We start from the raw sequence: 13985 nt of genomic DNA, 5'->3' as shown, positions 1-13985 counted from the left end.
AGAGGGAGGGAGGGAGAGGGAAGGGAGGGAGAGGGAAGGGAGGGAGGGGAGAGATGGAGAGGGAGGGGAGAGATGGAGAGGGAGGGAGGGAGAGGGAAGGGAGGGAGGGAGGGAGGGAGGGAGAGGGGGGAGGGAGAGGGAAGGGAGGGAGGGGAGAGATGGAGAGGAGAGATGGAGAGGGAAGGGAGGGAGGGGAGAGATGGAGAGGGGGGAGGGAGAGGGAAGGGCGGGAGGGGAGAGATGGAGAGGAGAGATGGAGAGGGAAGGGAGGGAGGGGAGAGATGGAGAGGGGGGAGGGAGAGGGAAGGGAGGGAGGGGAGTGTCTCTGATTTTGTTTATTAACATGACTTGTAAATGTAAGCCTATGAAACATTAACCAATTAAAAACAGTTCTGTAGCAATGAGGTTTGTGCAGTAAGCTATAGGCCCAATACATTAACACCACATACTGGCTTTGCTTGAATTTACCTGACAATGCATTGTTGTTTGGGACATTTTTCCCCAATTATATTTCTAAATGTTGAGGTAGGCTATAGGATCACACCGGTAATAGATCCGTTGTTGTATTACTTGTGAGGCACATCTGAGTGAGCATGCATTTAAAATAATTAGCTTTTTATTTTACTGGGCTGATGGTGCCTGTATCTGAGGGTCCGTCTCAGCAGAGGGAGAGAGCAGCAGACTGAGGGAGAGAGCAGCAGACTGAGGGTCAGAGCAGCAGACTGAGGGTCAGAGCAGCAGACTGAGGGAGAGAGCAGCAGACTGAGGGAGAGAGCAGCAGACTGAGGGAGAGAGCAGCAGACTGAGGGAGAGAGCAGCAGACTGAGGGAGAGAGCAGCAGACTGAGGGTCAGAGCAGCAGACTGAGGGAGAGAGCAGCAGACTGAGGGAGAGAGCAGCAGACTGAGGGAGAGAGCAGCAGACTGAGGGAGAGAGCAGCAGACTGAGGGAGAGAGCAGCAGACTGAGGGAGAGAGCAGCAGACTGAGGGAGAGAGCAGCAGACTGAGGGAGAGAGCAGCAGACTGAGGGAGAGCAGCAGACTGAGGGAGAGCGCAGCAGACTGAGGGAGAGAGCAGCAGACTGAGGGTCAGAGCAGCAGACTGAGGGAGAGAGCAGCAGACTGAGGGAGAGAGCAGCAGACTGAGGGTCAGAGCAGCAGACTGAGGGTCAGAGCAGCAGACTGAGGGTCAGAGCAGCAGACTGAGGGACCGTCTCAGCAGACTGAGGGAGAGAGCAGCAGACTGAGGGACCGTCTCAGCAGACTGAGGGACCGTCTCAGCAGACTGAGGGTCAGAGCAGCAGACTGAGGGACCGTCTCAGCAGACTGAGGGACCGTCTCAGCAGACTGAGGGAGAGAGCAGCAGACTGAGGGACCGTCTCAGCAGACTGAGGGACAGCAGACTGAGGGAGAGAGCAGCAGACTGAGGGTCAGAGCAGCAGACTGAGGGCAGCCTGAGGGTCAGAGCAGCAGACTGAGGGTCAGAGCAGCAGACTGAGGGAGAGAGCAGCAGACTGAGGGAGAGAGCAGCAGACTGAGGGAGAGAGCAGCAGACTGAGGGAGAGAGCAGCAGACTGAGGGTCAGAGCAGCAGACCGTCTGAGGGAGAGAGCAGCAGACTGAGGGAGAGACCGTCTCAGCAGACTGAGGGAGAGAGCAGCAGACTGAGGGAGAGAGCAGCGTGAGGGAGAGAGCAGCAGACTGAGGGAGAGAGCAGCAGACTGAGGGGGACCAGACTGAGGGAGAGAGCAGCAGACTGAGGGAGAGAGCAGCAGACTGAGGGAGAGAGCAGCAGACTGAGGGAGAGAGCAGCAGTCTGAGGGAGAGAGCAGCAGACTGAGGGAGAGACAGCAGACTGAGGGAGAGAGCAGCAGACTGAGGGAGAGAGCAGCAGACTGAGGGGGAGCAGCAGACTGAGGGAGAGAGCAGCAGACTGAGGGAGAGAGCAGCAGACTGAGGGAGAGAGCAGCAGACTGAGGGAGAGAGCAGCAGACTGAGGGAGAGAGCAGCAGACTGAGGGAGAGAGCAGCAGACTGAGGGAGAGAGCAGCAGACTGAGGGAGAGAGCAGCAGACTGAGGGAGAGAGCAGCAGACTGAGGGAGAGAGCAGCAGACTGAGGGAGAGAGCAGCAGACTGAGGGAGAGAGCAGCAGACTGAGGGAGAGAGCAGCAGACTGAGGGAGAGAGCAGCAGACTGAGGGAGAGAGCAGCAGACTGAGGGAGAGAGCAGCAGACTGAGGGAGAGAGCAGCAGACTGAGGGAGAGAGCAGCAGACTGAGGGAGAGAGCAGCAGACTGAGGGAGAGAGCAGCAGACTGAGGGAGAGAGCAGCAGACTGAGGGAGAGAGCAGCAGACTGAGGGAGAGAGCAGCAGACTGAGGGAGAGAGCAGCAGACTGAGGGAGAGAGCAGCAGACTGAGGGAGAGAGCAGCAGACTGAGGGAGAGAGCAGCAGACTGAGGGAGAGAGCAGCAGACTGAGGGAGAGAGCAGCCTCTCCAGGTCCACCTGGCGCGAGACCAATAAAAAAATACAAACAAGGATTTATCGTTCTTTTTTTGTTTTTTTTACAGAAATGTTTGGGATCGACTAGAAATGCCTTGGAGATCAAGAAGTCGACGGTGATCGACCCGGTTGGTGACCACTGGTATGAAGGGTTGTGAGTTCACACCGGGTTGGATTTCCACTCGGTCACATACACATATCAAGCCAATGTTTTCCCGTGATACACGTAAGTTAGACTTACACTAATTGATGACCTGTCTGATCCAACGTTTCTGATCTCCACATTTCCCAGGTGTAGAATCCCAGCCAGCACCTTGAACACATCAGCCTGGAAGTCCTTGGTTAACCCTACAGGGAGGACAGAGGACAGACAGGGGAATAACACTGCATTCTGTAGACTCGACTACATAAGGACTTCATAACACATTCATAACCCATACATAAGACAGGGGAATAACACTGCATCCTGCAGACATACCTACATAAGGAACTCATAAGACATTCATAAGACGGGAGAATAAGACTGCATTCTGCAGACATACCTAGGGGAATAGCGAGTTAAAGAAATCCATTGATATTTTAGTAATTTAATATCCGCTCTTATCCAGAGACACTTACAATCCGTTCAGTCAACTTAATTTATTAAGTAAACGACCACGATCCCTGCAAGCAAAATATTCTGCAATATTAGGTCCCCAACTACAAATGCATGGTCATCAAACAAATGTCTGATAACAGTAAATGTTGATCTGAGCAGTAAGTCGACCTACAGAGGGACGTCGGCCTACAGAGGGACGTCGGCCTACAGAGCGACGAACAGAGCGACGTCGGCCTGCAGAGCGACGAACAGAGCGACGTCGGCCTGCAGAGCGACGAACAGAGCGACGTCGGCCTGCAGAGCGACGAACAGAGCGACGAACAGAGCGACGTCGGCCTGCAGAGCGACGAACAGAGCGACGAACAGAGCAACGTCGGCCTGCAGAGCGATGAACAGAGCGATGAACAGAGCGATGAACAGAGCGACGTCGGCCTGCAGAGCGACGAACAGAGCGACGTCGGCCTGCAGAGCGACGAACAGAGCGACGTCGGCCTGCAGAGCGATGAACAGAGCGATGAACAGAGCGATGAACAGAGCGACGTCGGCCTGCAGAGCGACGAACAGAGCGACGCCGGCCTGCAGAGCGATGAACAGAGCAACGTCGGCCTGCAGAGCGATGAACAGAGCGACGTCGGCCTGCAGAGCGATGAACAGAGCGATGAACAGAGCGATGAACAGAGCGACGTCGGCCTGCAGAGCGACGAACAGAGCGACGTCGGCCTGCAGAGCGACGAACAGAGCGACGTCGGCCTACAGAGAGATGAACAGAGCGACGCCGGCCTGCAGAGCGACGAACAGAGCGATGAACAGAGCGACGTCGGCCTACAGAGCGATGAACAGAGCGATGAACAGAGCGACGTCGGCCTACAGAGCGACGAACAGAGCGACGAACAGAGCGACGAACAGAGCGACGAACAGAGCGATGAACAGAGTGATGAACAGAGCGACGCCGGCCTGCAGAGCGACGAACAGAGCGATGAACAGAGCGATGAACAGAGCGATGAACAGAGCGACGTCGGCCTGCAGAGCGACGAACAGAGCGACATCGGCCTGCAGAGCGACGTCGGCCTGCAGAGTGATGAACAGAGCGATGCCTCTCACCCAACAGAGAGAAGGTCCTGCGTGTCTCCTCCATGTCCTTCCTATCGTCCACGCCCTCGATAGCAGTCTCCCCTCCCATACTGGTGTACCTGAACTCATCTGCCCTCACTGGAGAGAGACAAGCACACAGACACACGTCCATTAGCACGTTATTGACCTAGCCCATACACTTCAGTAGCCTACATTATTTGATCTGTTGTCAGGATGTCAGTGTAAATACTGACTCATCTGGTTGAATAACGGTGAAAGACAAATAAATAAATAAATAGATAAAATAATTGAGAAGATGACTTTCATGGCCTAGTCAGAGGCCGTGTCTATCGTCCCCCTCTCTCTAGGGGCCGTGTCTATCGTCCCCCTCTCTCTAGGGGCCGTGTCTATCGTCCCCCTCTCTCTAGGGGCCGTGTCTATCGTCCCCCTCTCTCTAGGGGCCGTGTCTATCGTCCCCCTCTCTCTAGGGGCCGTGTCTATCGTCCCCCTCTCTCTAGGGGCCGTGTCTATTGTCCCCCTCTCTCTAGGGGCCGTATCGTCCATCTATCATCTACAGTTAATACAGTAGCAGAACTACCAAGCCCCAGGGGTTTAACAGGTCTCTCTTGCTAAATATAAAAAATAAAATTAAAAAAATATATCTCAATGGAGACAACTGAAGAATTACAGGTGAAATAAATGTCCGTCACTCACACAGTCTCAGGCTCTTGAACTCAGGCTGGTCTGCACAGGCACACATCTGGTAGAAGATGTGGTAGTTTCTCTCGCTCTCGGACTGAAGAGAAAGGAGAGAGCGTCACTGTCTAAAAGTCATGCAACGATTAAGATCTGTTCGTGTTGGTCGTCGTCATGGCAAAAGCAAGGAGATGGCAAGACAACACAAACAGATCTGGAACCAGGCTAGCAGTGGCTCACTGAAGCCTTCCAAACGGTAAACATGACTCAACTATACAGTAGCCAGGCTACCTTACACGCCACATATAAAGAGAATGAGAATCAAGTATGTGATGTATGACCTGGGAAACCACTCTAGATTTCTCCAGGAGATAAGTCCTCATGTTGGCCCCGATGATCTGATATCTCCTGTCGAAGCTGATCTCCGTGTACTTCCCAAAGCGACTGCTGTTGTCGTTCCTGGTCGTCTTGGCATTTCCTATAGCCTTGACACACACACACAAAAAACTTGCATTACAAGTTTGTCCATCATAGTTGATGCTTAATCAAAACACATTGTAGATTGTATCATTAAGATGTATCAGAAGTACGGTGGCTGGTGAGGCCAATCTGTGCCTGGAACGCCGTGGCACATTGGACATGATCTGTCAGATTATCACGTGTATCACACTGTGGGGCCTTTACCTACAGATTATCACGTGTATCACACTGTGGGGCCTTTACCTACAGATTATCACGTGTATCACACTGTGGGGCCTTTACCTACAGATTATCACGTGTATCACACTGTGGGGCCTTTACCTACAGATTATCACGTGTATCACACTGTGGGGCCTTTACCTACAGATTATCACGTGGATCACACTGTGGGGCCTTTACCTACAGATTATCACGTGTATCACACTGTGGGGCCTTTATCTACAGATTATCACGTGTATCACACTGTGGGGCCTTTATCTACAGATTATCACGTGTATCACACTGTGGGGCCTTTATCTACAGATTATCACGTGTATCACACTGTGGGGCCTTTATCTACAGATTATCACGTGGATCACACTGTGGGGCCTTTACCTACAGATTATCACGTGTATCACACTGTGGGGCCTTTACCTACAGATTATCACGTGTATCACACTGTGGGGCCTTTACCTACAGATTATCATGAGTGTATCACACTGTGGGGCCTTTACCTACAGATTATCACGTGTATCACACTGTGGGGCCTTTATCTACAGATTATCACGTGGATCACACTGTGGGGCCTTTATCTACAGATTATCACGTGGATCACACTGTGGGGCCTTTACCTACAGATTATCACGTGTATCACACTGTGGGGCCTTTACCTACAGATTATCACGTGTATCACACTGTGGGGCCTTTACCTACAGATTATCACGTGGATCACACTGTGGGGCCTTTACCTACAGATTATCATGAGTGTATCACACTGTGGGGCCTTTACCTACAGATTATCATGAGTGTATCACACTGTGGGGCCTTTACCTACAGATTATCACGTGTATCACACTGTGGGGCCTTTATCTACAGATTATCACGTGTATCACACTGTGGGGCCTTTATCTACAGATTATCACGTGTATCACACTGTGGGGCCTTTACCTACAGATTATCACGTGTATCACACTGTGGGGCCTTTACCTACAGATTATCACGTGTATCACACTGTGGGGCCTTCACCTACAGATTATCACGTGGATCACACTGTGGGGCCTTTACCTACAGATTATCACGTGGATCACACTGTGGGGCCTTTACCTACAGATTATCACGTGGATCACACTGTGGGGCCTTTACCTACAGATTATCACGTGGATCACACTGTGGGGCCTTTACCTACAGATTATCACGTGGATCACACTGTGGGGCCTTTATCTACAGATTATCACGTGTATCACACTGTGGGGCCTTTACCTACAGATTATCATGTGGATCACACTGTGGGGCCTTTACCTACAGATTATCATTAGTGTATCACACTGTGGGGCCTTTACCTACAGATTATCACGTGGATCACACTGTGGGGCCTTTACCTACAGATTATCACGTGGATCACACTGTGGGGCCTTTATCTACAGATTATCACGTGGATCACACTGTGGGGCCTTTACCTACAGATTATCACGTGGATCACACTGTGGGGCCTTTACCTACAGATTATCACGTGTATCACACTGTGGGGCCTTTATCTACAGATTATCACGTGTATCACACTGTGGGGCCTTTATCTACAGATTATCACGTGTATCACACTGTGGGGCCTTTATCTACAGATTATCACGTGGATCACACTGTGGGGCCTTTACCTACAGATTATCACGTGGATCACACTGTGGGGCCTTTACCTACAGATTATCACGTGGATCACACTGTGGGGCCTTTACCTACAGATTATCACGTGGATCACACTGTGGGGCCTTTACCTACAGATTATCACGTGTATCACACTGTGGGGCCTTTACCTACAGATTATCACGTGGATCACACTGTGGGGCCTTTACCTACAGATTATCACGTGGATCACACTGTGGGGCCTTTACCTACAGATTATCACGTGGATCACACTGTGGGGCCTTTACCTACAGATTATCATGTGTATCACACTGTGGGGCCTTTACCTACAGATTATCACGTGTATCACACTGTGGGGCCTTTACCTACAGATTATCACACTGTGGGGCCTTTACCTACAGATTATCACACTGTGGGGCCTTTACCTACAGATTATATCACACTGTGGGGCCTTTACCTACAGATTATATCACACTGTGGGGCCTTTACCTACAGATTATATCACACTGTGGGGCCTTTACCTACAGATTATATCACACTGTGGGGCCTTTACCTACAGATTATATCACACTGTGGGGCCTTTACCTACAGATTATATCACACTGTGGGGCCTTTACCTACAGATTATATCACACTGTGGGGCCTTTACCTACAGATTATATCACACTGTGGGGCCTTTACCTACAGATTATATCACACTGTGGGGCCTTTACCTACAGATTATATCACACTGTGGGGCCTTTACCTACAGATTATCAAAAGCATAAATGAAACATATTACATCAAATGACTCCTTCACATATTGTGATGCTGCATGTAATGACCATTCACTGCCAGGACACATGTATTTAAAAACATACCTCAGTTATTGGGTTGGATGCCAGAACTTTGTCTTCCACGTGTGTTTTGCTGCCAGACTTGCTGACCATAGCGAAGTACCTCATGGCATACCTGGCAGACACGGTCTTGCCGGCTCCAGACTCACCACTCACTATGATAGACTGGTTCTTATTGTTCCTGAGAAAAAAAGGAAATAAATCTCAATGTATATCTCATCAAATAGAAAAGAGAAACGTCCCTTTTTCAGGACCCCGTCTTTCAAAGGTTCCTAAAAATCAAAAAAAAAAACTTTACAGATCTTCATTGTAAAAGGGTTTTAAACACTGGTTACCCATGGTTGTTCAATGAACCATAAACAATGAATGAACATGCGCCTGTGGAACGGTCGTTAAGACACTAACAGCTTACAGACCGTAGGCAATTAAGGTCACAGTTATGAAAACTTAGGACACTAAAGAGGCCTTTCTACTGACACTGAAAAACACCAAAAGAAAGATGCCCAGGGTCCCTGCTCATCTGCATGAACGTGCCTTAGGCATGCTGCAAGGAGGCATGAGGACTGCAGATGTGGCCAGGACAATAAAATTGCAATGTTCGTACTGTGAGACGCCCGAGACAGCGCTACAGGGGTCATCCTCGTAGTGGCAGACCACGTGTAACAACACCTGCACAGGATCGGTACATCCGAACATCACACCTGCAGGACAGGTACAGGATAGCAACATGGAGGTGGAAGGTCCGTCATAGTCTGGGGCTGTGTGTCACAGCATCATCGGACAGAGCTGGTTGTCATTGCAGGTAATCTCAATGCTGTGCATTACAGGGAAGACATCCTCCTCCCTCATGTGGTACCCTTCCTGCAGGCTCATCCTGACATGACCCTCCAGCATGGCAATGCCACCGGCCATACTGCTCGTTCTGTGCGTAATTTCCTGCAAGACAGGAATGTCAGTGTTCTGCCATGGCCAGCGAAGAGCCCGGATCTCAATCCCATTGAGCACATCTGGGACCTGTTGGATCGGAGGGTGAGGGCTAGGGCCATTCCCCCCAGAAATGTCCAGGAACTTACAGGTGCCTTGGTGGAAGAGTGGGGTAACATCTCACGGCAAGAACTGGCAAATCTGGTGCAGTCCATGAGGAGATGCACTGCAGTACTTAATGCAGCTGGTGGCCACACCAGATACTGACTGTTACTTTTGATTTTGACTCCCTCATTTGTTCAAGAACACATTATTCCATTTCTGTTAGTCACATGTCTGTGGAACTTGTTCAGTTTATGTCTCAGTTGTTGAATCTTGTTATGTTCATACAAATATTTACACATGTTAATTTTGCTGAAAATAAACGCAGTTGACAGTGAGAGGACGTTAATTTTTTTTTGCTGAGTTTATATCTGCGTAGGAATACTGCATATTTCACATTATTTGAACATTTGACAGTTGAGCTTATTTCCAATAAGTTATACTGACAGATTGGCCCAAAGGGATAAAATGTATGACGGAAAAATAGATTGAAGGAAGTTGGTGGGGGGGGGGGGGGGGGGGGGGGGGGGGAGACGACTCAGGGATTGAACCGTTGTCTCCAGGAGCATAGCGTTGGTCCGGGAGGGGGAGGAGACGACTCAGGGATTGAACCGTTGTCTCCAGGAGCATAGCATTGGTCCGGAAGGGGGGGGGGGGAGACGACTCAGGGATTGAACCGTTGTCTCCAGGAGCATAGCGTTGGTCCGAGAGGGGGAAGGGGGGGAGGAGACGACTCAGGGATTGAATTGTTGTCTCCAGGAGCATAGCGTTGGTCCGGGAGGGGGGGGAGACGACTCAGGGATTGAACCGTTGTCTCCAGGAGCATAGCGTTGGTCCGGGAGGGGGAGGAGACGACTCAGGGATTGAACCGTTGTCTCCAGGAGTATAGCGTTGGTCCGGGAGGGGGAGGAGACGACTCAGGGATTGAACCGTTGTCTCCAGGAGCATAGCGTTGGTCCGGGAGGGGGAGGAGACGACTCAGGGATTGAACCGTTGTCTCCAGGAGCATAGCATTGGTCCGGGAGGGGGAGGAGACGACTCAGGGATTGAACCGTTGTCTCCAGGAGCATAGCGTTGGTCCGGGAGGGGGAGGAGACGACTCAGGGATTGAACCGTTGTCTCCAGGAGCATAGCGTTGGTCCGGGAGGGGGAGGAGACGACTCAGGGATTGAACCGTTGTCTCCAGGAGCATAGCATTGGTCCGGGAGGGGGGAGGGGGGGGGGGTGAGACGACTCAGGGATTGAACCGTTGTCTCCAGGAGCATAGCGTTGGTCCGGCATTACTACCACAAAACCAGCCCCCATCCCGGGGACGGCCTGTCTAACTTTTACCTGGCCATCTGTTTATAAGCCTCCTCTGCCACGGCGAAGATGTGAGGGTCCATGTCGCCCATGTTCTGTCCACTGTAGGCGTGGATGACTGCATCTCCATAGATGTGAAGCTGCTTGTATGGGTTGACGGCCACCAGGATGATTCCTGAAAGGGAGTGAAGGAAACCATCAAGACATAGAGCACAGTCAGTTATCCTAATTTGCTTTCACATAGTAAGCTTCTAATATAGAATTTTTAAAAAATAAAATAGATGTATTGCCCTGTGAATATTATTTTTCTCATCTCCTACATTTTATACAAACATAAAGCAACAACTCGTCACTCAGACATGAACTTTCACCTTCCATCCAGCCGATAAACGAACAGTAAAACCAAAGACATCCCATTAAGACAGCCGGGGAAGTATTTCCTTTAGTACCGCAGTAGGTGTAGGTGGACTTGGGAGTGTGAGTGTGTCTTTACCGCAGTAGGTGTAGATGATCTTGGGAGTGTGAGTGTGTCTTTACCACAGTAGGTGTAGATGATCTTGGGAGTGTGAGTGTGTCTTTACCACAGTAGGTGTAGATGGACTTGGGAGTGTGAGTGTGTCTTTACCGCAGTAGGTGTAGATGATCTTGGGAGTGTGAGTGTGTCTTTACCACAGTAGGTGTAGATGGACTTGGGAGTGTGAGTGTGTCTTTACCGCAGTAGGTGTAGATGATCTTGGGAGTGTGAGTGTGTCTTTACAGTAGGTGTAGGTGGACTTGGGAGTGTGAGTGTGTCTTTACCACAGTAGGTGTAGGTGGACTTGGGAGTGTGAGTGTGTCTTTACCACAGTAGGTGTAGATGGACTTGGGAGTGTGAGTGTGTCTTTACCGCAGTAGGTGTAGGTGGACTTGGGAGTGTGAGTGTGTCTTTACCACAGTAGGTGTAGGTGGACTTGGGAGTGTGAGTGTGTCTTTACCACAGTAGGTGTAGATGGACTTGGGAGTGTGAGTGTGTCTTTACCACAGTAGGTGTGATCTTGGGAGTGTGAGTGTGTCTTTACCACAGTAGGTGTAGATGGACTTGGGAGTGTGAGTGTGTCTTTACCACAGTAGGTGTAGGTGGACTTGGGAGTGTGAGTGTGTCTTTACCGCAGTAGGTGTAGATGGACTTGGGAGTGTGAGTGTGTCTTTACCACAGTAGGTGTAGATGGACTTGGGAGTGTGAGTGTGTCTTTACCACAGTAGGTGTAGATGGACTTGGGAGTGTGAGTGTGTCTTTACCACAGTAGGTGTAGATGGACTTGGGAGTGTGAGTGTGTCTTTACCACAGTAGGTGTAGGTGGACTTGGGAGTGTGAGTGTGTCTTTACCACAGTAGGTGTAGATGGACTTGGGAGTGTGAGTGTGTCTTTACCGCAGTAGGTGTAGATGATCTTGGACTCCACGAAGCGCACTTTGAGGTTGTGTAGAACTGCTGGTTCGTGGAGGTAGCTGAGAGCTGTCAGGTCATTCTCCCCCACCAGGATATCAGGGTTGCGAAGATGAGGGAGCTGAGGACTGGATGTGTCCAGGGAGTACAGCATCTCCTACAGGGGGAATAACAGTGTGATGTTGGTGATTCAAAGCCTCTTGTGGCCAGTTTCCAGGACACAGAGTATAGTAAACCTAGTCCTGGTCTACAAAGCATACTAAAATACAGAAGCTCAACGTTAAAAGTATGCTGTATGATTTACATGTCCTGGTCTTGCCGTTGCCGTTGATAAATAAATGAGTGAAAGTAATGAGCTAGAGATAAATGAAAGATGATCCCCATAAATACACTATTTTACATTTCAGTCATATAGCAGACGCCAGAGAGGAGAAATCAGGGTTTTAGTGCCTTACTCAAAAGGCACAGAGAAATTTTAGCTTAGTTAGCGGTGGTTCGAACCAGAAACCACTGTACCGGGGTTCAGAGTTGAATTTGACGGCTGTAGAAGGTGTCGAATTGGACTAGCTTCAGGTCTTAGCTGTAAATTAAATATGATTATTATTGTGGTCTATAGTTATAAACAGGGCTCTTCAACAGGCCCATCCATCATCAAAACAATTCTGAAAGTACATGCAATTTTCACGTGTTCCATCGCAAACTGTCATAAACAAATCTCAGAAGTATCAGTCACCGCAGGCGCTATTACCCCACCCCTGGTTAGCCACTAATGGCTTAAAAAGCCAAACCTAACACAATATCGGCCAGTCAATTTTCCAGCAATACTTCCCATCTTGTGGGTCGACAACTACTTTTCACAAAACCTTCTCAATTAAAATGTTAAGTAGGTTAACCTGGCGGAAGTATATCAATTGTTATCTATTATTTGTAAACTTTGCCATGAAATGAGCCGCAGCAGCACAGAAACCATCGCTAGACGGGCACATTATGCCTGGCATAAACTACACGATTTCGCCGTCCCTGACGAATTTTCATGATCAGGGTGAAATCCTATGAACTTGGGCTAAGATCAGTACGTCGGGACTCGCGTAGTTTGAGCGGGTCAAGGACGCACTGATGAAGACTGTTCGGTTCTCCAGACCAGGATGTCCTGATAACTTTCTGACTTTGGCAGTGCGCCTGGCAGTAAGACCTAGGACGCGACAGCCAATGAGCACTCCACATGTTAGACCCCCCCAAAAAAATCATGGCGAACAGGGAAGCAACAACACCACGCAGGTTGTCCCTAGTTACCACAGCCACAAAGTCAACACTGCCCATTTCATACAAATTCATCATATTTCGTTTGTTGGTACTAATTTAAGGTTAAACTTAAATTTAGCAGTGCGGTTTGGTTAAAAATCAGATATTAATAAGATAATTTGAAGAAATAGGCGGGGTTTAGCTAGCCATAAATATATAAAATATAAATATGACAGATTGGTGGAGCTGTGGAGAAAACGCGGCATCCTTTTCAAAATTAAACGTTTTTACGGCCAATTCCCTCTACAATATCAGTCCATATTGTCCACGTCTGTGGGTCCATATTCTGCGCCGCAGTATCTTTTTTTAAACGCTTCTGCGCATAATAATGGGCACACTAATAAAATCATCTCACCGACAAAAACATGTTTGCTTATCGGCATTTTTCCCCCGATGACAACCGAAAAACCGCAGGGCAGGATCAGCTAGGGAACGTGAGCAGCCACGTCCTGGGGTTGTGGATGGACGGAATTAAACATTTGGTACAAGGAAATCTGGAAATTTGAGCGCATCCGAGTTGTTAATATCTTTGAAGTGTTGTGTTTGCTCAGCATTAGATGACACATGCCTCACTCTAGATGCGCAATTAAAGGGGAACTACACACACAAAATCCAAATGTGTTAGTTTTCTTCCAGACCAGTTCTTTGAACAATATTAATTTTGAGAGTTAAAAACAAATCTGGAGCCAGGAGTTTTAAAATCACTGATTTTAGAGGAGATGTGGTATATGGCCAATATACGAAGGCTAAGGGCTATTCTTAGACACAATATACCACAGCCCTTAGCCGTGGTATATTGGCCATAGATCACAAACCCCCAAGGAGCCTTATTGCTATTAAACTGGTTACCAACGTCATTAGAGCCGTAAAACAAAATGTTTTGTCATACCCGTAGTATACTATCTGATATATCAT

At 49.3% G+C, this 13985-nt stretch overlaps 1 protein-coding gene across 1 annotated transcript in view; it reads right to left on the bottom strand.

The window, feature by feature from the left end:
• LOC139376500 (unconventional myosin-Vc-like) overlaps window positions 1-13985 on the bottom strand; it is a 53834-nt gene that overhangs the window by 39070 nt on the left and 779 nt on the right. Inside the window, exons 3-9 of the mRNA XM_071119150.1 lie at window positions 11754-11925; window positions 10374-10518; window positions 8040-8196; window positions 5205-5348; window positions 4882-4963; window positions 4198-4305; window positions 2740-2846 (exon numbers count right to left, since the gene is read on the bottom strand). Coding sequence (XP_070975251.1) covers window positions 2740-2846; window positions 4198-4305; window positions 4882-4963; window positions 5205-5348; window positions 8040-8196; window positions 10374-10518; window positions 11754-11925 — 915 coding nt within the window. The remainder of the gene's footprint in view (window positions 1-2739; window positions 2847-4197; window positions 4306-4881; window positions 4964-5204; window positions 5349-8039; window positions 8197-10373; window positions 10519-11753; window positions 11926-13985) is intronic.

This window comes from Oncorhynchus clarkii, chromosome 2 (assembly GCF_045791955.1).
Source record: "Oncorhynchus clarkii lewisi isolate Uvic-CL-2024 chromosome 2, UVic_Ocla_1.0, whole genome shotgun sequence".
Taxonomy (NCBI): Eukaryota; Metazoa; Chordata; class Actinopteri; order Salmoniformes; family Salmonidae; genus Oncorhynchus; species Oncorhynchus clarkii.
This window is presented reverse-complemented; position numbering and strand designations above follow the sequence as displayed.